General features: G+C 42.1%; 2 protein-coding genes across 10 annotated transcripts in view; one reads left to right on the forward strand and one right to left on the reverse strand.

The window, feature by feature from the left end:
- Window positions 1–27161, forward strand: part of Med12l (mediator complex subunit 12L) — a 341599-nt gene that overhangs the window by 124226 nt on the left and 190212 nt on the right. The gene's annotated exons all lie outside the window — the stretch shown is intronic.
- P2ry14 (purinergic receptor P2Y14) lies at window positions 459–25722 on the reverse strand. The gene is made up of 2 exons (XM_052732040.1): window positions 25279–25722; window positions 459–1894 (listed from the first exon to the last, which is right to left on the reverse strand). The coding sequence occupies exons 1-2, from the start codon at window positions 25279–25281 to the stop codon at window positions 854–856; spliced, it is 1044 nt and encodes a 347-aa protein (XP_052588000.1). The 5' UTR covers window positions 25282–25722; the 3' UTR covers window positions 459–853.

A 27161-nucleotide genomic window follows, 5' to 3' on the forward strand; every position in this document is an offset into this window, starting at 1 on the left:
TACCTTTCTTCCTCTCTCACATTGGCTTCAGTAGCCTAGTAGGAGGAAATCTGCCCTGGCTGTGGGAGTTAGGAAGGATAATAAACACAGTCCCCTTCCCAGTCCCCATGTGCATTTAGCCAAACACATACAAGTGAGCTGTGTTCTTTTTGAGAGTTTCTTGACTGATCACTGGAAGCGTGGAGCTCTGTGGAAAGTGGGAAATGATGCCTAGGAGAGCCCAGAAACCTTCTGTTTCAGTTTTGGCTGCAGTTGGTCTAAAGTCTTACTAGGACTTAGAGTGTACGAAATAGTCATTTGGGAAAGTCAGAGACTAGTAGAATGTTTCCATTTTCTGTGTAACCACCTCCCTTGCACTGAAGTGTGACTAAGTATACTATACTGACCCGTGTGCGGTTGTGAGGAAATCTGGTGGTGTCCCTTCATACATTGATTACTAATAAAAAAAAAATCCCTGATGGTTTTGAAGACAACTTGTTTATTGGTACATACAGAGTGTAAAACATGAAGTAGATATGAGCATTAATAGAAAAATATTTAGGAGGCACACTTGAAAGATTGGGTGTCTTCTAGGAAGCAAATTAATAGCAGAGAAGGGTTTAGTTTAGAAAGAACATAGACAAGAAACCACAGGACAGCCCTCCATTCATTCCATTTCTAAAACATTGTGATATGCACAGACTTTCTTTTTATATGGAAACTTTGAATTTCATTGCACTGATTATTTCGAACTTCATTCTTACTGTTGAATAATACTGCTAGATAAGTTACTTATCATCATAAGCATGCATTTTATTTATACTTCTTAATTATCAGGTAACAACATGGACAGTACTTGGAAGGGGATGGGGATTCACAAAGTGTCTGTGCTTTCGTGGACTGTATTTCCCCTCTTGGTTTTGCAAGTGTCTAAGTCATTCTGGAACTTTAATGAGATGTGTAACTTCTTACTTAAGACTTCTCTAAATGGCTGGCATAAGAAGAAATAAATAATGGGGTCCAGACACACATTTGCAGCAGAGAGCAGCAGAGTGAATTCCTTCACGTAGAGCAGGGTTTCCTTTGACTGGCAGCTGTAATGAGCCTCCGTCTGACTCTTGGTGTAAGGGATTCTGGCAATGTGGTAAGGTACAAAGCAGACCACAAATACAAGCACGATGCTGAATATATTGCGGCTAGACTTCCTTTTGACCGAGATGGAATTCTTTCTGGACTTGAGGTGAGACTTGAAGATTTTCCTCGTTATGGCGGTGTAGAAGATGATTAGTAGAAGAAACACAATCCAGAAAATGCTCACGCAGACATAGTTAGATGCTTTGTGCCACTTCCGTCCCAGCTCATTTTTGAGTTCCATACACTGTACTTTCGTAATCTCCTTGACACTCTGGTTTGTCAGGATGATGTTTGGGACAGCGAGGAGAAGCATGAGCATCCACACAACCACGGAGAGCAGTTTACTATAGTTCACTGATTGGACAAAAGAAGTCAAAAGGGGCTTTACAATTTTATAATACCTGTCAAAGCTGATGAGCCCAAAGAACACAATGCTAACATACATATTAACATAGAAGATCACGGCAGAGACCCTACATACAAACACGTTCACCTGCCAGGGACCGAGGCCTGAGTCACCAAGGACTTTGAAAGGGAAAGTCAGGCCCATCAGAAAGTCAGCCACAACTATGTTCTTGAGATAGATGATAAAACTCTTAGAGCTGGGCACATAAAAGAATACCCATCCTGATACTCCATTGAGGAGGATCCCTGTGATGAAGACCACAAAGTACAACACAGGAATGATCTGCTGCGTGATAAGGGTGTTCCGGGAGCAGGGCTGATTTGGAGGTTCTGTGGTGGTTGAATTGGCCATCTTGTAACTTCTGGAGGCAAAGATCTGGATAGAGAAGCAGACTAGTTACTTAAAGGACAATTTCTAGCCTTCAAATCATTTGTGACTAATAGCTAATAAAGTGGAGGAACATGAATATAGTGAAACCCACCAAGATTTTGAACCATTTACTCCCTCTTGTGGAGTTTTTAATCTTCCTTCAATTGGTTCACTTGGAAAGAGTAACTGAGCATGTGATGAGTTCTCATTAGCACAGAGAGTAGCATTTTCCTCCCACATAATGCTTTCTTCTGAAGTCTGAGGAAATACTAATTTGAATAATTTGAATATAGGCTTGAAAAGTAGTAACTATGAAAACAGTGTATTTTATCCACAATTCCTTTTTTTTTTTTTTTTTTTTTTTTGAGACAGGGTTTCTCTGTGTAGCTTTGGAGCCTTTCCTGGAACTCAACTCTGTAGCTCAGGCTGGCCTCGAATTCACAGAGGTCTACTTGCCTCTGCCTCCCAAGTGCTGGTTTAAAAAATGATACGCGGTGCTAGTTACCGTGTGGAAAGGTCATGAGGCACGAGCCACGCACGACAAAACCCAGTATCAGAGCTTTATTGGGGACGGGGGAACAAAAGAACCAGGCCTGGGGAAGAAGCAGCACATGGAGAGAGAGAGAGAAAGATAGAGCTAGTGGGGGCAGGAGAGAACAGAGAGGGAGAGGAGTCTGTGTCCAGCTTTTTAAGGTGCAGGTAGGCTTATGGAGCCACGCCACACATTTGCTGATGCTGATTAGGTGACCACGCCTCGTGCACATAATCACCAGTGCGCACTGATGATGTAAGACGCAAGACCCCAGACCCCTTGCTTAGCTGCTGAACTGAGCATGTGTGGCCATGCAGCTGGAGTGGGGGCAGAATCCTAACACTGGGATTAAAGGTGTGTGCCACCATGGTCAGGCTGGCTTCTTAGGATTTTAAATGTCAACTGTGCATCCTGAGGGTGCTCTGTAGGAGTAGAATGTTCACCAAATCGCGCAGAGTGAAAGAGAAAGTAAAATGCCACCATTTTTATAAAACATCTTGAAATGACACATTTAAAAGAAATATTTCATTAAATAAAATGTATAGTTAATCTTAATTACAGTTTACTTTGAAAAATACAGGACTCAGTAGGACCTATTTGTGTTTATTCATTTTATGTATACATAACGACAGTGGTTAAAGGAGAGGAGGGATGAGCATAGGGAATTGGAGGAGGTGATATAATTATGTTTTAACTAAAATTTTAAAAGTCAAAGTTAGAGCTAGTGAGATGGTTCTGTGGTAAGGATGCTTGCTGCCAAATCTACTGACCTGATCCCTGAAACCTACATGATGAAGCCAAGAACTGATTCTGCAACTCTGTCCTTCATGCACACACACACACACACACACACACACACACACACACACACACACACACACACAGTCTTTATACAAATAAAGAAAAGTCAGACTGACTTACTTTTTATGGCTCATAGTATGTAGATATTGAGCCGCACTGTGCTTTGTAGCACCAGAAATTTGGGTTGCCCTGTCTAGTTTTCATCAGTGGGAAAGCTTTGATGTAGGACAGCAAAGGGTAGATTTATTCAGAAGATTATCTCATGGTCACAGGGCACATATTTTCATTGTGTGCCTGAGAATCATCTAGACCTGCTGGAAGCCTCTCAGGTTTCTACCCTTGCCCTCAGGCAAGAGTCCTGACTCATTGACCTCCAGTTGCTGGAAGTCCTCCTTGGCCTGATTCTCCGCATCCTCCATCTCTGCTGTGCTGCCAGGGTCCGTCTACTTCTTTTTAGTCTGTTTGCTTGTTTTGTGTTTTTCCTCCATTCAGTCGATCTTCACACAGACTTCTATTTGTGTAGAAAATCGATTGCCACCTTCATAGCTGGCAGGCTTCTCTTCATTATTGAGCATTCAGTTGGATGCCATTTTCTTTAAGAAGTTTTACTGTCCCACACTGAGCTGTGGTGGGTGGAATGTGGGGTTCCTTCTGTGTGTGTGTGCGCGCATGTGTGCGTGTGTGTGCGTGTGTGCGTGTGTGTGTGTGTGTGTGTGTGTGTGTGTGTGTGTGTGTGTGCATGCGCACGTGTTCTGTGCCTTTCTCCTGTCACAAGGCTCATCTCTGGCTGTTGTGCCTCCTTCAGAAGAGAGAGAATGTTCTTAATCTTCACGTTACTAGCCTAATATTTAGGGCATTAAGTAGTTGAGATAATTGTGAGATAAACAAATGTGCAATCTTGGAACACCAGACATGAATTACAGCTCTCATCTGTACTTGCATCTAATCCATAAGTGTGGGAAAGAGAGATTGTGGAGGACGGTGTGTTTCTTAGGTTACAGATGTATCTTGTTTATGTTGCTGGTGCCTGACAGCATGTTTTGTACACAGTGAGTGGCAGACTGTGCCAGTAAAATAAGGAAATGTGAGAAGGGGGGGGATTGTAACCATGAAATTTGAAATTCAGTTGTATTCCATATAAAAAAATACAATAGGACCAGTTGTGTACTACTTCCTTCAAAGGAATATCTTTTTTTTTTTCCTGTGTATTTTCCTTTCATATGTCTTATGGTAAAACTAGAAACACATCTTGTTACTTGATCCTGCCAGTGTATAAACCTCCTGTGCAAGAAAAATTACCTGAAGTTACTGCCTTCATGGAATCAATCTTTTATTAACTCTTCCCCCTCAAGCCGCTGCTGTGCGTGCTCGGCTCTGCAAATGAGTTTGCTGTCTTGTTGGACTCTTACGTACTTACACATATATTATGGTTTCATATTTTGTTAGTAAAGTTTCTGTTACTATAAAAATACCTGAAATATTCTTATTTCAATAAGAATAGAATCTGTTTGGCTTATAGTTTGGGAGGTTCTAGGTCATGGTTGTTTGGCCTGTTGATTTGGACCTATGACTAGGCAAAGGAGGGGAGAGAAAGAGACTAGAATCACGTTGTCTCCTTCAAGGAAGGGGCCTTTGCTGGCTTAAAGACCTTGACATAACTTCAGCCTTTATCCACCACCTTCCAGTAGCATCACTCTGGGGACACGTCTTGAACACATGACCTTTTAGGGACATTCAACATCCAAGCTGTAGTTGATAGCAAGTGATTAGTGACAATGAGCATATTTTCCAGTTTTTCATTGTTTTCCACGACAAAGTCTTATCAATAACTTGTCCCTTCAGTTAGATGAAGTTTTGTCTAAAAGCCAGTTTCACAGAGCTTGAGTGAATTCATACTGATGTAGCACGAGTCTTAAAGGTCTTATTAATAAAAACAAATGCGAAGCCAGGTATTGGGGTGAACACTGAAAGATCAGAGAAACAGAACAAGCCACAGCCGACTTCACTTTGCCAATTCCTCAGCTGATCTTGTTTCCTCAAACTGGAAGCCTCTGTGTCCTCATCCAAATAGATCTCAGCTGAACTGCTGCTCAAAGCTTAAGGGCTTAAAAGACCTCTAGTTCCCAGTTCTCATGCCTTATATACCTTTCTGCTTCTTGCCATTTCTCCCTGGGATTAAAGGCGTGTGTCTTTCCCAAGCAAGACATGAGATCTCAAGTGCTAGGATTAAAGGTGGGTGTCACCATGCCTGGCTGTTTCCATTGTGGCTTTGAAGTCACAGAAATCTGGATGGCTCTCTGCCTCCAGAATGCTAGGATTAAAGGTGTGTGTGTGCCACCATTTTATGGCCTCTATGTCTATCTAGTGGCTGTTCTATTCTCTGACCCCAGATAAGTTTATTAGGGTGCACAGTACATTGGGGAACACAACATCACCACATACTGATGTGTATTCATGGCTTTAATTTGGTGTCTTCAGTTACCATCCTCTTAGCTACAATGGTGCAGTATTCATAGCAGACACTTGTTTATTTGTGGGATTATTTTGAAGTTGTAGATGCAATTTTCAAGGAGAGAGAGTTGAACTGCATGATGTATAATTATGTAGTGAAGTAGAATTTTCCTGAAATGATTTAATGAGAGTCAAATTCTTTTCCTTTTAGGTTATAGAGGTCAGTATAAATAGAACAGTAACATTTTTCCCCGAAATGATTTCATGACAGACACAATTCCCTTCTCTGTAGATACTGTGTAAAGTAATTTTCCTGGTGTCTTGGGACTTACATGAATGTGTGAGTTGTAGTATGTCTGGTTGTTGAAACTCCCACCCCCATAGCAGAAAAAGTATCTGCTCTAAGTTCCTGTAGGTGCAGAGACTCTGTGCTCACACTCGCAGACAATGCCTTCCTGGACCCTCCCTTTGACTTGACTGGGAGGGGCTGGCTTGAATTAAGTAGGCTTGGTAATGGAATGAGAATGAGTATCTGTGATTTGCTTGGTCCTTCCCCACATACTTGGCAGGTCTGCAGTGGTCACAGGTAAATGTCTGTTTGGGGATAGAGTGGTCTGAGACCTGCTGGTGGAGGAGATGTCTTCTTTTCCTTTGTCCTATGTTAATATACCAAAGGCTCACACCAGGCACATTTCATCCTAATATAATTTGTAAAAACATTATTGACAACAGCTTTAAAGCCCTTAAACATTTAAATGTTTTTATATTGTATGGGATACATCTGTGGGTATAGCTAGCTCAAGAGTGTTTAGCCTTTCTGTAGGGAGGATCAATGATCAACTTCAAAATATGCGACAGTATCTAGGAAGGCATCTATGAAAAGTAAAGTCAATTCTTTAGACCAAAAGGCAGGATTATCTATTGCCTAAGAAATAGACAAGGTCACAACTCTGACCCAGGAAACGGGCTAATTACAGATCTTTACCTCCCCCTCCAAGTCTAATCCCCCAGTCTCATCCCTAGCTTTGTAGCAGACCACCTGCTGAGGCCTCCCTATACCCCCTTCCCTCCTCTGTAGTCCATCATACAAATCTAACCTCCCTCCCACTACTAATGGCTTTACCCCAGCCTCCAAATCCAGCAAGCAGTTAAGGTCTTCCTGGGAAACCATAGGCCATTCGAGGCTGGGAAGCAAGCTGGCTAACTGCAGATCCTCATCTTTCCCTCCATTCCTCCGTGTCCAATCTCCTAGTCTAATGTCCAGGACAATAGCAGACCTTCCGCCGTGGCCTTTCCTCACACTCTTGTCACCAGTCCCAGGGGACTAAGCAGATCTTGGTGTAACACCCTGCTTTCTTCCTTCCCGTGGGTCCCCTTAACCCCCACATCCCATCTGCATTCTGAATGAAGTGTCAGCTCTCAATACCCAGAAACACATTTTACCTAGAACCCCCAGTGGCCTCACCTATCAGGACCCTAAAAGCATTTCCTACCAGGCAACACACAGCCACCACACTCTTAAGAACCAGAGAGGAAACAGAAGCCAAGGAACAAAACATCCACACAACAAAGACAGGACCAGATAGCAGCACCTAGAATTACAGTATCCCCACCCCCAGATTCCTACATGTCAGTTAAAAGCACAATAAATAACAGCCAGGATAATATGTCTCTACCAGAGCCCTACCACAGCAGCCCCTAAATACTTCAACATAGCTGAAGCATAAGGAAAAGACTTTAAAATAGTGTTTATGAATATGATAGAGGTCCTTAAAGAGGAACTAGATCCCTTAAAGAAATCTATGGAACCACAAAGAGTAGAAGAAAATGAGTAAGATAATTCAAGACCTGAAAGTAGAAATATAATCAATAAAGGAAATCCAAGCTGAGGGAAATCTGGAAATGAAAAATTTAGGAACTTGAACAGGAATCTCAGAGGCAAGCTTCACCAACAGAATACAGGTGATGGAAGAGAGAATTCTAGATATTGAAGACATAATAGAAGAAATAGATACATCATTCAAAGAAAATGTTAAATCTAAAAAACTACTGGCACAAAACATCCAGGAAATCTGGGACATTATGAAAAGACAAAATCTAAGAATAATAGAAATAGAGGAAGAAAAAGAAACCCAGGTCAAAGGCACAGAAAATATTTCCAACAAAATCATAGAAGAAAATTCCCTAACCTAAAGGTACCAGAAGCATTGAACATGGAGAAGTCCAGCTGTTGCCTACACAGAGCCTTCACTGCTACGTTCTAGTGCCTTTGGTACAGGAAGTATTCCACATGCTACCAAAGGAGAAATGTAAACACCAACCAAGCCACAACCCTTTTATCTGCAGTGGTGTCCTGCCTGAGATATGCTAGGGCAGTGGTGGCACGAAGCTTGTGGGAGTAACCAACCAATATCTGATTTGATTTAAGGCCCACTCCATGAGATGGAACCCATACCAACACCACTTTGATGACAAGAACCTGAGACTAGATAGCCCAGGGACCTAGGAGAAAACTAAATAATACTGGTCTAAAAAAAAGAAAGAAAGAAAAGAAATATAGTGATAAAATGATTCCTAATGACATTCTGCTATACTCCTAGATCAGTGCCTTGTTCAGCCACCATCAGAGAAGCTTCCTCCTGCAGCAGATGGGAACAAATATAGAGACTCACAACCAGGCATGTCTCTCTCTCTCTGTCTCTCTCTCTCTCTCTCTCTCTCTCTCTCTCTCTCTCTCTCTCTCTCTCTCTCTCTTCTCTTGTGTCCATCAAGGGAGGTCCCTTAAGAGCTCAGGGATCCCAACTGAAGAGGAGTTGGAACAGCATAAGAGCCAGAGGGGATGAGGACATGAAGAACAAAAGGTCCTCTAAATAAGCCTTATTAATGCTCATATGAACTCACAGAGACTGAGGCTGCATATACAGGGCCTGCACAGGTCTACATCAGGTCCTCAGCATACGTGTGTGTGTGTGTGTGTGTGTGTGTGTGTGTGTGTGTGTGTGTGTGTATGTGTGTGTGTGTGTGTATGTGTGTGTGTATGTATGTGTGTGTGTATGTATGTGTGTGTGTATGTGTGTGTGTGTGTGTGTGTGTGTGTGTGTGTGTGTGTGTGTAATATGGCTTCCAGTTTAGTGTTTTTATAGGATTCCTGAGTACATGAATGAGTGGATCTCTGACTCTTGTGCCTTCTCTTGGGCTCTTTTCCTTCTCTCTGTGTGTCTTGTCTGGCTCCGATGTGATAGTTTTTTAAAGAAATCTTACCGTATTTTATTTTGTTGTCCTATTATTCCCTAGAAGCCTGTTTGTTTTACACTGAGAGACAGAAATGGAGTGGGTCGGGATGGGGCAGAACTTGGAGGAGTAGAGGGAGGGAAAAGCGTAATCAGGGTATGTTATGTGAGAAATATTTATTATTAAAAGGAAGAAAAAATAGACAAGACGACAAAGACATTACTTTGATCGTCGAATATCTGAACAGTCTTATCTTGTCTTTAGAAGATGATTTGATGTCCTGATGAAGGGAGGCCTACTAGAGCATCAAGTCCCCACACACAAAAAGGAAGTGGTCATATCTTGGTGTTAACTGTGAGCAGGAGTGTGAAATAAGAACATAATGAAAGAGAAAGAGTGTGACCGACACTGCTGCTTTCCCTGCCCTTGCGTTCCCCTGGGTGATTCACCTTCTCTTACTACCTTAGCCCACTGAAGAGCAGAGAGTAGGTATCATAGCAGTGGGAGACGTTGAGGGCCCCTCGAGGTAACTGAAAAGTGGAAGTGGGTGTTTGAGCCAGTGTACACAGGTCTGCCAGCAGCCCCGTTCATGGGTGTGCTGGTCCTTTAGATAGTATGGCTGACTTTGTGTAGTGGAGGTTCTTTAGGTATTAGGAATGTACAGAGTGTTTCATGTATTACAAATGCTATATTTAAGAAAGATTACGTGAGCCAGGCAGTAGTGGCCACGCCTTTAATCCCAGTAGAGGCAAGTGGATCTCTGTAAGTTCCAGGACAGACTACAGATCTACACAGAGAAACACTGTCTTGAAAAACCAAAAAAAAACAAAACAAAAACAAAAACCAAAAAAAAAAACCCCAAGGATTAGTGACTGCCCTTCTTGAAACTCGATATTCATAGCATGTCTTCACCCTGTCTTAGGTGGAACCCTTCTTTGTTTCACAGATTTAGGTGAACAGGAATGAATAAATGGTATGAAATCCTTCAGCCTGTGTCTACCATCACTTCCATGTCTTGGTATAAAATTCATAGCAAAGTATGGGGTTTGTGCAGCCCAAAGGCAAGTCAAGTAGGGAGAACATGTAGTTTGCCCTCTCTTGATACCCTGCCCCCTAACAGCAAGAAAGAATGAAAGGTGGTGATTGATTGAATGTGGTGTAGGCTGCTTACATTTGTTCCTTAGAGCATTGTAAGAGTGTGAGATCATGTGCCATTATTGTCAAGTTGAGGACTGTATGTAACTTTAGGGCTCTTTGTTGCCTGTCCAAAACAGTGCTTACTCCAGAAATAGGTTTTATCATATCAAAAGTGTGCTTACCTCTAAGCCCATTCCTCATTTTCTGTGTATTTATAGTTTTGCTTGTGTATGTGTACTACCCTCTACATTATGTGTCTTAATTCTTTCTCTGAAGAAGAGAAATAGTTCCTTCTTAGCATTTTGATAACACATGCAATATTTCCCTGCTACCTTAATTTTTTTGTCTTTATTAAGTAAGGTCTTCTTTTACAGAAGCAGTTCAACCTAGAGAGTCCTCATCTTGAAGTGCCCTAAATTTCATCATTTAGAGTCTTGTGTTACAAGAGAAAAATGAATTAAATTCACTGTATATCATGCAGTTTTTATTTGAAAAAAAACCCAAAAAACTTCTTTTAGTTTTACTTTTTCTTAAAAAGTTAAATTATTTAAAAAATTGAAGTGTGTGTGTATGTGTGTGTGTGTGTGTGTGTGTGAGAGAGAGAGAGAGAGAGAGAGAGAGAGAGAGAGAGAGAGAGAGAGAGAGAGAGAGAGAGAGCGCGCGCGAGCTGGCATGCACATGAAAATGCTGGTGCTGACTGAAGGTGTTAGATCCCCCTGGATCTGGAGTTACAAGTGATTGTGAACGGCCTGATACATTAGGAACTGAACTTGGCTCCTTCGTATGAGCAGCGTTTTCTCCTCACTGCTGTGCTGTCACTCCAGCCCCAAGAATACACTTTGATAATTTAGCCTGCATCACTGTGAAATATTTCAGCATGTGTGTTTGTTGTTTTTATTGTATTAACTCTTGCTTGTCTATGCTGATTGCAAACTCTTGTGTAAAACTGAGCAACTACTTTGAGTGTATTGCCATGAAGTGTTTAGGATATAGGTTTATTTCATAATATATTGTTTTTGCCAGGAAATTGTAGGTTTAATGTTGGTATTCCTTATTTTTTTTTTTTTTTTGGTTTTTCGAGACAGGGTTTCTCTGTGTAGTTTTGCGCCTTTCCTAGAACTCACTTGGTAGTCCAGGCTGGCCTCGAACTTACAGAGATCCGCCTGGCTCTGCCTCTCGAGTGCTGGGATTAAAGGCGTGCGCCACCACCGCCCGGCTGGTATTCCTTATTTTTCAAGCCCTTTCTCTGTTGCCATTTTGTAGAATATGTAGCATCATTCCTGACTTATACCTACTAAATGCCATACCACCATCCTTCCTTCCCTGCAAGTCTGTGACCGTTGTTCCCAAGCATTGCCACATGGGAACAGAGCTGCCCCTAGTTTAAACAGTTCATCAGGGAGACTGCTATGTGGGCTTTGTGCACTGTCTTATAGGAAGACGGTAAATTTAGCAAAAAAAAAAAAGTGGTTGAATTTGATTTCACTTGGGCTAGCTTCTCAAGCTGTAACACATACACATCACCTGGGGATCCTGCTACAGTGAGAACATAGGTTGTATGGTCCTGGAGTCTAGCATGATGACTGACCCAGGGATCTCTGAGTGGCATGTTTATTTATTCTTAAAGTATACAAGAAATATTCAATAAACTGTGGAGAGGATAAAAAGATATGTATTTTCTATATAGGGACTACAATCAGGATGGTATAACCAGGTAGGTTATCTCCAAATCTAGGCTCCTTCTTAGTTTGTTTATTAATAATTTCACCATCATCATCATTGAACAATTTTGTTATCTCTTAGACTGTAGATACAGAAGCCTGCTTGAGAACAAGTGATAGTGCTCATCTTTATTTACTAGAACATTCCTGAAAGATCTTGAGATTGTTTTAATGAAGAGATTAAGGTCTTTATATAGGAAGGGTGTGCATGATTGATGGTAGCATGCAGCATTTGCTGATTGAGAATGGGTGCCTGAGGTTTAGCACATTATTGACCTTAGGCAAAGCTTATCTTTTTATTATATTTATTAAACTATGAATCAAATATGACACAGATTGAATGAACCAGAAATAATTGGGGCTTTGGTATATCTGTATGTATGTGCACATGCGTGTGCATGTAAGCTATAGATCAGCTTTGGGTGCCAACCTTTTTCTCAGGAGACAGACACCCTTTGTTTTTTGAGACATGTCTCCTGTTGACCTGGGGCTTGCCAAGTAGACTATGCTGAATGGCCACGGAGTCCCAGGGATCTGCCTTTCTCCTCCCTCGCACTGGGATTATAGGTGTGGTGGTGTGCATGGTTTCTTACCTGGGCCCTGGGATTGAACACCTTCCCTGGCTGACGCAGCACGCGCTTTGCTAACTGCACACTCTGCCTTGCTGACGAAACCAGTTCACACTTCACATGTACCATATGCACGTAGCCTGAAAGTGATGGATTTGCTTTCACATCCCACCTTATCAATATCTCCTTATGATAAGCCCTTTCATCCTGTTCTTTGTTCACCTCTTTCACAGGAACAATCATGTGTCCTCCTGCCTTTTTCTAGTCCGGGCATGAAAATGCTTTAATAAAAGTTGCTTCCAATAAATATTTGTCTTTCACCTGATTCTTTTTCAACAGGTTTGTTTATTGCTGTGTGCATGAGTGTGTTCTCGTGTGCATGTGTGTGTCAGTGGAGGCCAGGAGAGGGTATGTAATCTTTTGGAGCTGCCTCATGTGGATGCTCGGAACTGAACTCCAGTCCTCTGCAAAACCAGCAGGTGCTCTTAACTGCAGAGCCGTGTCTCTAGCCCTCTGACTGTCACATTAATAGAAAATAGGAAAGGTGTTTACAGTGGTACAGGTCTGTACAATTCTAGATTTTCTCACTTTCCTTTGGCTTCTCCCTTTCAGTACTATGCCCCTGTCTTTTGGTGTCATTATTCTAAGTGGTTTCTGAGGAATTTTGTTTTTAGATACACTACAGTATTGTTTTAAAAGTATTTTAAATTAGTTAATTGAATTTTATACCCCTTGGGTCTGCCCTCAAATTTCTAGCCTTTTCTGGGTATTTTGGAGCTCATACCCTGACCTTTTGTCCCGACTTGTCTTGCCCAATATTGTGGCGCCGAGGGGGTGTAAACAGTCGTCTTTGCTTCTGAGGCACAGACAGACAGTGGAGTGTTGTAAGTGATTTCAGGGAAGAGACACGGTTTGCCTTGCCATGCTCCCATTTCTCAGAAAGTCTTCTGCTTGGCTGTCTGCTGGGGTCTCACGAGAGCTTCTCTAGCCACACTCCACACTCTTCATGGCCTCCTTGTGTCTTCTCCTGCTGAGCCAGTGGAAACCTTCTTTTCGCCCTTGCCCAGAAGGAGGACTCCTTTTACTTCCTTAAGTGCTGAGGCTATTCAGGGTTTGGCCGCACATGCCCCAGAAGCCACTGCGGATCTCAGTTCGAAGTTTCTTGCTCTTTCCTCAGCTGGCCTGTGTTCTGACCTCTGCCTCCTTTGTTAAGACCTGCTATTGAAAGTCTGTGTTCCTGCTGAACGGTGGCACCTAGCCCTCGTGTGTGTTCAGTCATTACTCTGCCAAGATCCCAAGATCATCCATTCGTTTGCTTACTGCAGACGTCAAACCATGTTTGCTGTGGAAACCGCTAGTCTCAGAGACCTCTAAGGGAGCTGCTAAGCTAGCTGGCTGAATACAGTGGCACTTTAGAGTTGTGAGGGGCCTCAGTGAAGGAGGAAGAACCTATATAGCCTCAGGAAACATGTTAACAGGGGAGCCTTCCTCAGTGTGTGATAACAAAGATTGGCATGTGAATTGGCTTTAGGAGATGAGGAAAGGCACGAAGGGTATTGTGATAGAGATAGTGTAGGGGGCACGTAGCTAGCGTGTGTGCATGCATGCATGCATGTGCATGCACATGGGTCCTTCAGTTTCCTGGAGTCCTTTTAGGAGGCAGCCTTTCTCTTTTGAAAAGGCATGCATTTACATTCATAAACGGGTTGGCTGTTTTGTGTTTATGCTGTGAGGTGTTGAATCCCTTCAGTTTCTCTTGTCATCCTCCAGGCACTACTGTATAGAAAGCCTCCCTTTTCTCTGCCAGCTTCTAAAACTGTTACAGATGTCCTGTTGACTTTGATTTCGATTCAGCCCCCACCTCCCATGCTAATGTCTAAGACTCTGCTGCAGGAGAAACTCAGAGCTGCTGTATAAATTGGGAGACTGCATGAATTCCCTGAGTTCCCCGGCAAGAGGAAGCCCGGTTGGCTGCTGCTTCTCGTCTCTGGCCAGTTTTCTGTGTTGGTAGATGTGAGCCTTGGATAGGCCTAGCCTGACTTGTCTAGCTCTTGGCCACTGTGGCCTTCCAGTTCAGTGATCCACATCTCTTGTCATGGGGAGTTGTTAGCTCTCTCTTGAGAAATACCTGTGTGCTCTTAGGCTGATTGGCAGACCCCTAAGAACTTACTCTTCCACCAAGCATAAACTTGAGTCTGTCTTGACTTCCTTCTAGTCCAGACTTCAAAATTCAGGAAGAAAAAATGGTATGCAGTCAACCTTTGATTATGTGCAAGACAATCAAAGGGACAGGAGCAAGATTCGTGTGGACAGTAAACTGATAGTGTCCAAACCTAATGTTGTAATTCTAACCACTTCCCCAAACACACTTAGTGGAACTTGCAAACACATGAAAGTCTGCCACATCCGGCCCATCTGTGAATTTTTTGTGTTCTGTGTCTTGTGATTATGTCTACAGATCACGGGAGATGCTCGTGGAGGAGGGTGGGGTGTGGAGATGAGATGCAGGCACTTGTGCCCTCCAGAGCATGGCCCTGCTGTCCTCTGAACATGAAGCTCTGGAGCTGCAGTTCTCCACCCCTGGGGGTGGTGTTGGTGTTGCATATTAGATATCCTGCATGTCAGATATCTTGTATATCCAATATTTATATTGCAATTCATATCGGTAGCAAAATTAAAGTTATGAAGCTTCAGTGAAACAATTTTATGGTTTGGGGTCACCACAACATGAGGAATTATATTAAAGGGTCACAGCATTAGGAAGGTTGAGAACCACTGCCCTGGAGGCTGTAAAATGGCAATACACTGCTGACCTCTACACCATAAATCATATCTGGATAGCCTTAGTGGTGCTGTGGTGGAATTTAGCTTGTTACTTTTATACTAGTCAGTATTTTTTAGCCTTGGACTAAACAATTTGGTGGGTGTCTAGCTCCTTGTTGATAGTCTGTTTTGTGCAGTTACATCTTCAGCCGCAGCTCTGATCCCTATCCACTAGGTGCCAGTAGTACTCCGTGGTTTTCTTTAGACATGGCAATAACTGCTGGAACTGGAATGGCTGCTTAATGGTGGATAGATGTGATGTCTCTCTGATACAAGAAGATAATTTAGGTGTCTTTTTGCTACCAAACCTTAAGCGTCTATGGAATACATCATTATCACTAAAGATGAGCACATCATTTACTGCTCTGTTGGAATAGTGGACAGACTATCCAACATAATGATTGAATGAACGCATACATGGGAGGTGCAGTGAGTTTTGGTTAGAAGTGTGGCTCAAGTTCTTAATAGTTTTGATATTGTAATATATGCCAAGTGCCTCTGTCTATCCGAGTTTGCATCTCTAAATTGAGAGCACAGTAGCTACCTCAGAGGGTTCCTGTTTCTGTAAGCATCAAACACCTGGCACTGGCAGTGTGTGAGTCAGTGGGAACGTCTCAGTTAGTGAGTACACTAACAACAGGCAAACGCCTCTGCAAGGCCTTGTCTCCCAGCCTCTTGGTTTCTCTTGCTTCTGCATATTTATTTAGGTTGACATTCTTTTGCACTGAGATACAGGACTTCAGGAAGCACAGGAGACCCTTTGTACAGTGCCCTGAGCTTACCTGGGTGTGTAGCCCAGCACTTTCCACCCCTGTGTGTGTGTGTGTGGGGGGTGTGTGATGGGAGTCTTCACTTCTGATGGCTCCTCCATTCTTGTTACAGGAAAGTAGCACTCAGGAGTTAAGAGTGAAATGCTTTATGCTTTTAGGGCTTTTTAGGGCTTTGTGCTCTCATTCAGCAGTCAGTGCTAGCCCAGTCTTGGATGAGACTGGCACGGGGCGGGGGAGTATGTAGTACTGCCTTCAGAGGTTCTAGGTCTGATTACTCTCTCTGGAACTACTAGGCTAAGCATCCTGGATTCTTGATTTTTTTTCCCCCTCCCAGAAGTATTGTTTTTGGAACACAGGGCCCTATTCTCTAGAGCCATGCAAGGAAATGAATCTCTGACCTCTTTTGGCCCCAGAGAGATGGTGTTTGCCTTTCTCAGTTATGCAGTTGCACTCAGACCTTCCAGCTGTGGCACTTAGGCCATCAGTGGACAGCCTTTGGTTGTATGGGTAGAAAAGAGGTTTCTCTTTCCGAGAAAGCAATGACTTTCACTCTAGCTAATAGCAACCACTGAGTGCGTGTATGTTTAAGATTCAGGATTAGATAGCCAAAGGGAAAGAATATAAATGCCTAGGACAGTTAGTGGGAATAGAAACAGTGTACAGATGCAGTTCCCATATACTTTTAACCCTGAGGTGTTGTGCGCTCTCTCCCTGTTCAAATTATTGACCCTTGTTGGAGGGACCAGTGACCTCTGATTTTAATAGATTATATTATGACACTAGCTTGTAAATTGAGCAATGCTTAAACGAATGTTTTATTAAGTATATCATGTGATAAGAGAACAAACATACTCCTTTGAAAATTTGTAGAATTGAAGTGTGGAAAGTACATCTTTCCACAGCCTAAAGGTGGTGCTCAGGGTGCATTTAATCTAAGACTGACTTTTTTCCTAATCCTTGACCTACAGAGTAGGATTCACTGTTGAACTAGATATCTCTTCCCAGCACCCATTTGGTATTATATATCCTGCCTTTCTAGTAGATTTTAATAGGGTCATTCAAGTATCTTCAGGATGAGAAAGCAGTCTTCATCTTGCTATGCTCCATGGCAGCTACCAGATGCTATTTCACCATTGCCTTGAGAAAGTGTTTGTGTGTGAAAATATTGATGATAGGCCCTCCTTTCTGTTTGTAGCTATAGCTGTAACATGTATTTCATGCTTATGATTTCCTTGAACCCTTTTTTTGGGTATGTGTATAGGCACATAGTGTATGTGCGTGTGTGTATGTATCTGTCTGTGTTTGTATGTGTGTCTCTCTCTGTGTATGAGTGTGTCTGTGTATGCATGTGTGCATGTGTATGGGTCTCTGTATGTATGTATGTCTCTGAGTGTGTGTATGAGTGTGTCTATGTGTGAGTGTTTCTGTGTGTGTGTGTGTGTGTGTGTGTGTGTGTGTGTGTGTGTGTGTGTGTGCTGGAGGATGACATCTGGTGTCTTCTCATTTGAACTGAGAGCGCACTGATTTGACTAGCATGCTAGCTAGCCAGCTTGCCCCTGGGGATGCTGGTGAGCTTTTTAAGCACCAGGATTACAGCCACGCTGCCATGCCCACCCTGCATTTGTGTGGTGCGGGGGATCTGAACTCAGATCTTCATGTTTTGTATGCAGGTGCTTTACTGACTGAGCCATTATCCCCACCTTCCTTTAGATTTTGTGAAACTAGCCAGAAAAGGTTTTCTTTTACTCCTCTTTTCTTTTTAAAAAATATATGTTTGTAGTAAGGATTGCCTGTACTTACCTCCTCCAAATTTTTCTTCTGATGCTAGTGCTTTCTTTTATATTTTGAGTACCTTGCTTTGCCTAGGTACTTAAGATATAAATCTTTCCCTCAAGATATAAATGTTTTCAAAGTCCATAATCTTACTCAGAATAGAAAACCTAGAGACCCAAAACTCATGTGTGTGTGTGTGTGTGTGTGTGTGTGTGTGTGTGTGTGTGTGTGTGTGTTAGAGAGTGCCACCACACATGCCGCTTTGTGCCTGAGGAGGTCAGAAGACAGTTGCTGAAGTCAGTGCTCTCCTTTCCTTTGCCTCCAGGGTGGGAACTTAGATCTTGGGTTTGGTAGCAAGTGCCTTTACCTGCTGAACCAGATTCCCAATCTGAAATAATAAAGTTCCCTCTTTAAAAAATTTTTTAAAAATTTATGTTTGTGGACATTTTACCCGTACACATGTGTGTACATCGTGTGCCTGGTGCTCATGGAGGCCAGAAGAGGGTGTCAGATTCCATGGAACTGGAGTTACAGATGGTTGTGGAGTTACCATGTCAGTGCTGGGAATCAAACCTAGGTGCTCTCTGGAAGACCAGCGAGTACTCTTAACCAATGAGCCATCTCTCCGGCCCCAAATATATCTTGTCATAGATAATTTCACAAAGTCTGACTACCAGGACTCAGTGCCTAGTTTAACTGCTTAACCTAAGGTATCATAGAAGGAGAAAAGATCAGTCCAATGTATATCCTCAGTCATGAGGTTGAGGGAGCTTTTCCCCCAGTGGCAGTGCTGAAAGTGGTTTCTTTTCTTTCTGGATTGCTGAAAGCTGTGTTAAGTCTCTTAGGCACACTAACTTCAGTCAGTATGTTGGAGCAAGTTCCTCTGCACTGGTTTGCTTGTCTAAACAAACTAGTCTGAAAAGCCCTCAGTGGGATTTTAAACATTTCTCACGTGCTCTTTTCCTGGTTAGTTGATTGAGTTTGAAAGGGTAGTCTTAATCAGGCAACCGGCTTCCTGACTAGATAGATCTGTTGACCCTGCATTTTCCGCACGTGCCTCAGGTACCTCTCCTGTTAGAGTTCACTGGCAGCTTCACTCTTTCCAGTGAGCCAGGCTTGCCTTGCTGTGTCCAGTTTGTTCCTCCTCCAGGCATAGTACAGAACAGCACCCCCCACTGTGAAAAACCACTGATTCCCTCAGTCCCAAGACTGCTCTCTGCTGTTACTCATGCACCAAGAGCAGAATTGGTCCCGTGTGCAGTGTCCAGGAGGTACAAGGCCTCAACCGCTGGGGTCACGTAGGTGCTACAGATACCCCTTAGCCCACAGCTTCTCTGTATACCCCACTATTTGAAACTTCATGACTGCATTATGTGAAACCTTTCTAATGCTGTCATTTATGAAGCAAAAATTCCCTTCCTTGCGAAGATATTCTATTGATGCCAGTTATTAGTCAGTGCCCTTGATGTTGAGAATAAGGCAACCAAAGGCTCTGATAGGGTCCATGCCTGCCTGGAGCTCAGAGTTCCTGTGGTCCTGGTCTGTGATGGCATTCCCTTCTTTCTTCCCTGCATCATCCCTTCAGTTTACTGTCTAACTCTGGGTCGTTCAGTCTGTGTCCTGAGAGGTCCAGGAGCCACTGACCTCACACACGTGTCGACTGCAGCGGCGTTAATCTTGCCTCGCCCCTAGTTACTGCCGTGTCTTGGTCTGTCTTTTGTGCTCACCATATTCTGTCTACAGCCACAGCTGCCAGTCTTTGACAAATAGTATCGTACACACATACAGTGCTGTTTGCTTTCCAAATGGCTTTTCTGTTCAGTGGGGAAGTCATTAACTTATATAATACAACCTGAAGAACAGTATAAGGAGTGCAGAGCCAGGCCGCATCTCAGCCCTGCTGCTCCCTGGTCTCCCATCTTCCACCCAGAGGGAGCCCTGTTCTGATTTCGTGTTTCTTCTCCCTTTTAGAAATAAATTATTTCAGCTTATATGTCCATGACTACCTTTGTAAGAACTGTTCAGGACTTTTAAAAATATAGTTTTAGGACTAGAAATAACACTTAGCATTATGTTTCTCAAGTGTATCACCTTGGAAAGTGAATTGGAACTATTTGGTAAGAATAAGCATTTACCTATCCTATGGGGGAATATTTCAACTTCTAGGGGGAGACTGCAGCATTCTTGCTGATGTGTATCAGGAAACATGAGCCCGTGGGTCATTGAAGTACTGTTAATAATAGCAAAAATACAGAACTGGTTCAGATAATTGACAAGAGGGTGGATGGAAAAAAACAATTTTTTTCTGTAATAATTAGAATGAATAGATGAATTGTAACTGTGAACCTTTAAATTCTTGAGAAGTTTTGGAATATGGATACAATCATTTAGCTGAAAAAAAAAAAGAAGAAAGCTTGAATAGATGATTCAAAGTGTGCACCTACTGTGTCCTAGAACCAAGAACAAAATTAAGGTTGTTGATGTTTTAAAGCCTTAATTAGTTGGCAACATTGTGTTCAGCTAAAATAATCCTTTCCCCTAGTTTGTTCTCTATGGTAACCCTGTATGGTAGTATCATGAATGTTGGATGATCTAGAATATCCCAAGTTTGTGCAGGAGGCAGACAGATAGGAGAAACTTGGTGTGTCGAGACATCCCCACAGGTGCATGCTGATCCCTGTCATGCATCTCTGTCCTTCTCTCAGGAGTCCCTGCTGCATCTAACTTGCATGTGCTGCCTCAGTGTCAAGTAGCTAGAGAGGCCTGGTGGAGGAAACACTGGTAAAACATGGCCGGTCCCTGTCTCTGCTAAATTCCTCAGCCTGCGCAATCCCCACTGTTCTCCTGATGGTTGGAAGAAGCCCCTACTCTGCCATGTGTGAGTTTGGCCAGACTGCACAGGGCAAGTGAGGCAGGTTTTTGTATATAGTTCTTGAGTGCTACTGACAAAGTTGACTTGTGGAATAGTGCAGTATGGGGGCAGGGAGAAAAAGCAAGGGAGTAGATACTCGATACCTTGGGTAGTTCTTTTAGGTGGAGTTTATTAGCTATTTAGGTGGTTTTTTGGTCCTGTCAACAAAAATTCAAACTAAAAATCGAAAGTTTAACTTCCTAATTCTCAAGGTTCTGTCATTTTGTGCCAGCTGAATGGAGCGGATGCATGTTTTCAGTCTGTCTCAAACTCCTGAAGGTTTTGGGTCCCTGAGAACTGATAGAGGCCATGTCAGGGTTTACAGGAACCTAAGTTCATCAGACACTACACAGAAATAACAGGAATAACTGGCTGGGTTTGCTTCTGTACTGTCACTCTAGTAGGGATGAAATGTAAAAAGAACAAAAATTGAAAGAGCAAAGGTAATTGGAGCCCTGGTGTCTGTCTGTCTGTGATTGTGTCTCTGACCTTTGTGTAGCTGCAGGCGTGCTGATCTCAGGTCACAAGACACCTTCTCAGGAGCTTTTTCTCTTAGCAGTGTGCAGCAGCTACATTCCTACTGTGGTCTCTACCACTTCCCTATGTGTATTTTTTTTTACATATCTCTTAATTATTTAAAGTAATGAGTTGAAGAGGTGGCTCCATTATTTATAGCTCTCTCAGAGACTTAGCTTCTATTCCCAGCATCCACATGGTAGCTCAAAGCCATCTATAAACTCTAGTTCCAGAGTATCCAACTCCATTTTCTGATATCCGGGGGCAGTGACACACATGTGGTGCACATACATGCATGCAAACAAAAGAGTCACACATATAAAATAAATACATCTTAAAAATTTGATAATATTTTCAAGCTCTTCCCATTGGTATGAATACCAGAGTCCCAGAGGTGAGCAGCGTGAGTGCAGGACTTCCTGTAACCCACTGCTCAGGAAGAAGGCTGTGCATAATGTGTGACAGACAGCAGCAGCTCAGTGTTTGCTGCCTTGTGCACGAATGTGTTCACATCACTGCAGGCAAGTTACGCACTTAGCTATCACATGACGAGTCTGTTCAGAACCTTGAGAGTTTTAATGTGTTCCTTTGTAAATTGTCACATCCTGTAAGTGAGATTAATGGTGTAGATATCTTTGGATATAAACTAGAATAATTATGGCTCATGATTTATTGTGCATTCTTATCAAAGTGGTCAAGCATGGTAACTAATTGTTAATTTTTATTTCCTTCAAACTCAACAACACAAAAAGCCAGTCCTGTGATTGTGAGTATATTCATGCAGCCAGCGGCCTGCCTTTGACCCTCCATGCTTTTCTTCTTTCCCTAGGGTCTAGATCTTGTCTTCTCCAGCTTTTACTTTTCTGTTTTTATAGTTACACACACATATATATATTCCTAAAAGTTTATGATTTGCATGTGGTATGTGTATGCAGATACAAAATTTTGATTTTCTAAAAATATTTTTATCACATTAATTTATTGATGGAGTAGGGCAGCGTATATGCACAGTGACAGTATGGGAGAGGACAACTCATGGGAGTCTGGTTTTTTTTTTGGCCATGTGGGTTCTGGAACCAAACTAGGGTCCTCAGGAGTGGTAGGTAGTAGGTGCCTTTACACAGTGAGCCACCTCTCCTGTAATCTTTTGTGACTTTTGTATTATTACTTCACACACACACACACACACACACACACACACACACACACACACACACAAAATCTGATTTTACATGCACAGTTTAAATCTCTCGTGCTCTAAATGTTTGGGACCAGCAGTGTTTCAGATTTCTGTGTGTTTGATTTTTTTTTAAATGTTTTCATACACTTTAATTGTAAGGGGTGTGTATGTGTGTGTGTGTGTGTGTGTGTGTAAGCTGAAAACCTAAATACTCACTAAGTTTCAAATTTGAAAGCACTTGAATGTCTTCTGATTGTTGCAACAGATTTGCATCTGTGTCCTACACATTGTCCATGTTGTTAACTGTGGCTGTAACTTATTCATCTGGGTTGCATACTCTTGCCCAGTTCATTTAATCAGCTTCTTTCAGATAGCAGAATTATAGAAAATTACAATTTGCCTTCATGAGCTAAAACTTCCCAATACTGAGACAAGGTACTAGTAACCATGTCAATTCTGCTTTTAACATGGTGGAATGGACATCTAGACTTAGAAAATTCTCCATGAATGTTTATTCTCCAAATGATTAGCCTAAGAAACACGAGTAAAAGATCTGTTTAGCATTAAGACCGAAGGATTTCAGTGTAACAAAATATAAGGTATTTGTATGTGGAACTCAGTGACATGTTGCAGTCATACTTTAGGAAACCATTGTTGCTGCCTTCTGGTATCAGAAAAGGAACTCCAGAGGCCAGAGCACTCCTCTCTCATCTGATTACTTGTGTGAAGTTAGATCTTCACCACTCTTTAGCGAAGACAGCATTCTGAGCCATTTCTATGGTCCGTGGATCTGAGAACTGCCTGCCTTTTGTAAACCAGGTATTAAATAGATGTGCCACAATATAGACTGTCACCTCTCTATGTAAAATCTTTTTGAACACATACTGTTTAGGTTAATACTTGATGCTCTTTTAAATTGCATTACAATTGATATTTTAGAACTTTTCACAATTTTAGTTTGCAACATAGAAGATCTGAATGGACATACTAACAAAAGCTCTTATTTACAAGTCTTCTGTGATCTTTAACAGTGAAAGGGAATCCTAAGGAAAAAAGTTTGAACATTCTGGATACAATATATTTAACTGTCTTTTCTAATAGAAGAATTTAAAATTGTGTTTGTTAATTCTAAGTATACTGAACAATATTAATACCAAAAAAGACTATCACGTTGAGGAAGTAATTAAACAACATGGAAAAAGCTCCTTAGTCCATGTCTGGCTCCTCTGGCTCTAGCATCTTTTGTTTCCTTCTTGGATTTTTTTTTTATATACATACATACATACATGCATGCATACATACATACATACATAATCTATGAATATGTTGGCTGAGCAGGTAAATCAACACACTTCACTCTCGTGTCTACCTCTCATTTCTTTTTGTGTACAGCCACCACCTTTACGGATACAGGCCTAACTGTGAACTCCAGGTTCATTCCTTTGAGTCCAGAAGGACTGACCAGATTGTGCAGGTCACACAGGGCAGATTGCACTCAGTGGACCTGGGTGATAGCTGTTCACTACATGTGCTTTGGCCCAGGGTTCAGCTTTCTGTAGGACTTATCTAGTCTGTAAGTTGACATATAAGTTTACATTTCTCCTTAGTTTCACAAATTACTTTGTAACTTTCTCCATGTTTGATTGCACAGGTTGGGTAATTTTGTGTTGATGTTGCTATTGGTAGTACTGCCCCTCTCTTACTGAGTTAATAGTGCAAAGGATGGGAAGAAAATTCAGTTTTTAATTGAACATCCACTGTGTGCCAGGTACACCAACCTTAATTTTTTGTTGCTGTTGTTTGTTAAACTTAAACAGTAGGTGAGGGGACAGAGGTGAAGCAGATTAAAAAGTTAAATCCCACACAAATAATGCCAGTCAAGGTCTCAGTAGATCAAGATTTAGCTGCTTATCTGCAAAGCTTGCTTGCTTTTGAGTTTCAATAATACTGACTGTTTTCTGTAAATGCTATTACTGCCCTTGTTATGTAAACATGCAGCTAAAGGGCTAACCTGTTCCACCAAGTCTCGCACTTCACTTCTGTCCATGCGTAAATCACACATTTTCTTGGACCCGATCATTGTATGCTAAAGACAAGGCAATAGATTTGAAGCTGATGGTTATTTCCTCTGAGCAGTATCCTTGCCCTTTATTAGACAAGTCATCTTGTCCCTGAAACTTGCTGAACTCATTTTCAGATTGGTAAGACAGAGACTTAAAGAGATTTTCCCTGTGTCATTTGGCTGTTTGGAACATCTGGTGATCAGATAGCATGAGTATGAAGTCTTTAAAGGTGGAGGGCTATAACCTCTGAGCTCAGTACGAGTAAGTGTTACTAGGAGCCCCTCTACCATATAAAACCATGCAGTGCCGTGACATCTTTTTGCCTTTGTACACATGACAGGAGCCAAAGACAGAGAAAGCCCTCCCCTTTCTTATTAGAAAAAGCAATCAAATTGCAGGTATCTGCTATTTTTATACACCCCCCCTCCATGACAATTTTTTGTGGTTTGTGCTAATACTTTAAAGTTGTCAGTATATAGTAAATACTGAGTTTACTACTTTAAAATATTTTTTTCAGCATGAGGACATGTTATGGTTCATTAGTCTAAATCTCTCTATTCAGTTGCAAGTTCACAATTTTTCCATAAAATGGGACTTATTAACCTAATAATCTTTAGGTAGCTGATAAACTAGAGTATAATATAAGCACATTTTATGTTAGAAAATTGTTAGTCAAGGGTTACTTTACAATTTATAGAAAAATAAATCATAGATTGAACTTTATAAATATATTCTTCATCCTTGCCACCCCAAATTAAAACTGAAACCACTCTTCCCATGTTTGTTAAGTCTTGGAGGAAAAAAACCAGAACTTAAGAATCAAGGAAATGAAAATTTAAGCCTGAAGACAACAAGCACTATGAGGCCAATTTAATTCCTGTTTCTTTCTTTTGAAATTAAAATGTGACTCACCATTAAGTCCTCATCAGAAGCCTAGGCATTAGTGTTTCGGAGAAGAAAACGACTTCCTCACATGAGGCATCTCGCATCTGGCTTCGGTTTTGGTGGGGTTGTGGCCTTCATGCTCTGTATTTGTTTTCTTTCTTGAGCATTTTAGTTATTGGACTGCCTGTGCGCTGAGGATTGCGTCATAACCCAGCTGTACTTGTCCACTTTACAGTATCAGATAACTCAGTTTAACCCCTTCTCTGCTAAGGCACATTGCTGTCCTGTAGGAGCTTTAATAGTCTTTTACTGTAGCCTGAACTTGATGGAATTTTCCTACTCACCAATCCCTCCAGTCTCTACAGTCCTCGTGGGTAAGATTGGATCAGCAACAGAGTATAACCTCTGACTAGTACTGAGGGAAATGAGCTTTGCTTTTTGCCTGGGCTGCTTATGTTGACAAGTGGGGAATGCTGCATTAGCTCCCAAACCAAAACATTTTAAAGTGCTCTCTGAAATGCTGACTTCTTGCCAAATGCTTAAGTATCAAACAGTACAGACTTCCACTAGCCTTAAAAGGTCAGCTCTAATCTGTGCTTGTATAAGTTGGATTTGATGTAAATTTGGGTAGGGTTACACATGCTCCTGGCCTGACCAAGGATGAACAGTGTGAGAGGGTGTGTGGCTAGGGAGAGGAACCCAGCGGGCAGGAGGATGGATTGTTCCCATGTCTATCTGTGACCTTTTCTGTGAGGATGTAGTAATAATAGCTACGGCGTTCTCTGGAAGCATTTTCAAAATTTGAGTCTCCTGATTTAGCTAACTTCTTGAAAGTTCTTTTTTTTTTTTTCCTGGAAAACCGAAAATTAATCTGGGAGTAAAGCACACCTGTGCACTTCTGCTGTAGAGTGGGAGGATTGTGCATGTGGGTATCCACAGGAGCCTTGACCTGTGTTGGCAATGCAGCAATCAATGATCAGAGAGTGGTTAAGAGGTCTCCCTGGGGACCTGAGTGTCCTGTCCTAGGGTGCATTGGATGCTGATGGTGCCTAGTCTGCACCAACCTTTAATGGTGCATGGGGACTTTCTCCCGTTTGTCAGTGCAACTCCAGTCTGATTTTGGACATTCCTGTTTCCATCTTGGCTTGTTGCCTGATCGTAGATTCTGAGTGTTTAACAAATTGTTGCCGTGGTTTTTTACTCTTTAGTTGTACCCTGGATTAGCACAATAACACCCCATCTCTCGGTGCCAATGCACGCAGGTCCCCCATGTGCTCAGGGCTGATTTGAAGGCTTCCGGTGTTGGACCTGCCTTGTTTCCTTTACCCTTGATTAAATAGCTCCTATTTTATTCCATTTTGTCTCCTGCCCCTGTCTTAGAGAAGTGAAAAGGTTCCTCAAACTCTTCCTTATCTCCGAAGCAACTATCAGACTGACTGTTCTGGTGACTCCTTTTGCAGATGCATTGAAGAAGTGGTTCTCCTGGCTGTCTTCACTTCCCCTCTCCCTGTAATCTGTCTTCCTGTGACTTCTCTGGTTCGCACAAGTCCTTCCTCACTGCCCATTGCTCAGCATTCCAGTTACTTTAAAAGATCTGTACTTTAAGGCAGCATTGTCGTCTCCTTTGCATTGTGAAAATGCACACAAAACATTCCACCTTGACCGGTTTTGTTTTCTGAAATGGTCCTGTTGTGAATTTTAGGCTCCCTTTAAGCTTCCTCTGTGGACCTCAGCAAGCACAGAGCTTGTAGCCCTTGTGCCTTAGTACTCTGGATGGTGAAGGTAGAGGTGTGTGCCCCACACCTGGCCCTTGAATGTTTGTTTGGTTTTTATTAATTTATTATTTTGAGATTAGGGTCTCTCTGCGCTGAGGCCGGATGCCTGATCCTTCTGCCTCAGTATCCTAAGCC

The sequence above is a fragment of the Peromyscus californicus genome, unplaced genomic scaffold (genome assembly GCF_007827085.1).
Source record: "Peromyscus californicus insignis strain IS unplaced genomic scaffold, ASM782708v3 Scaffold_9__1_contigs__length_137607984, whole genome shotgun sequence".
Classification (NCBI taxonomy): Eukaryota; Metazoa; Chordata; class Mammalia; order Rodentia; family Cricetidae; genus Peromyscus; species Peromyscus californicus.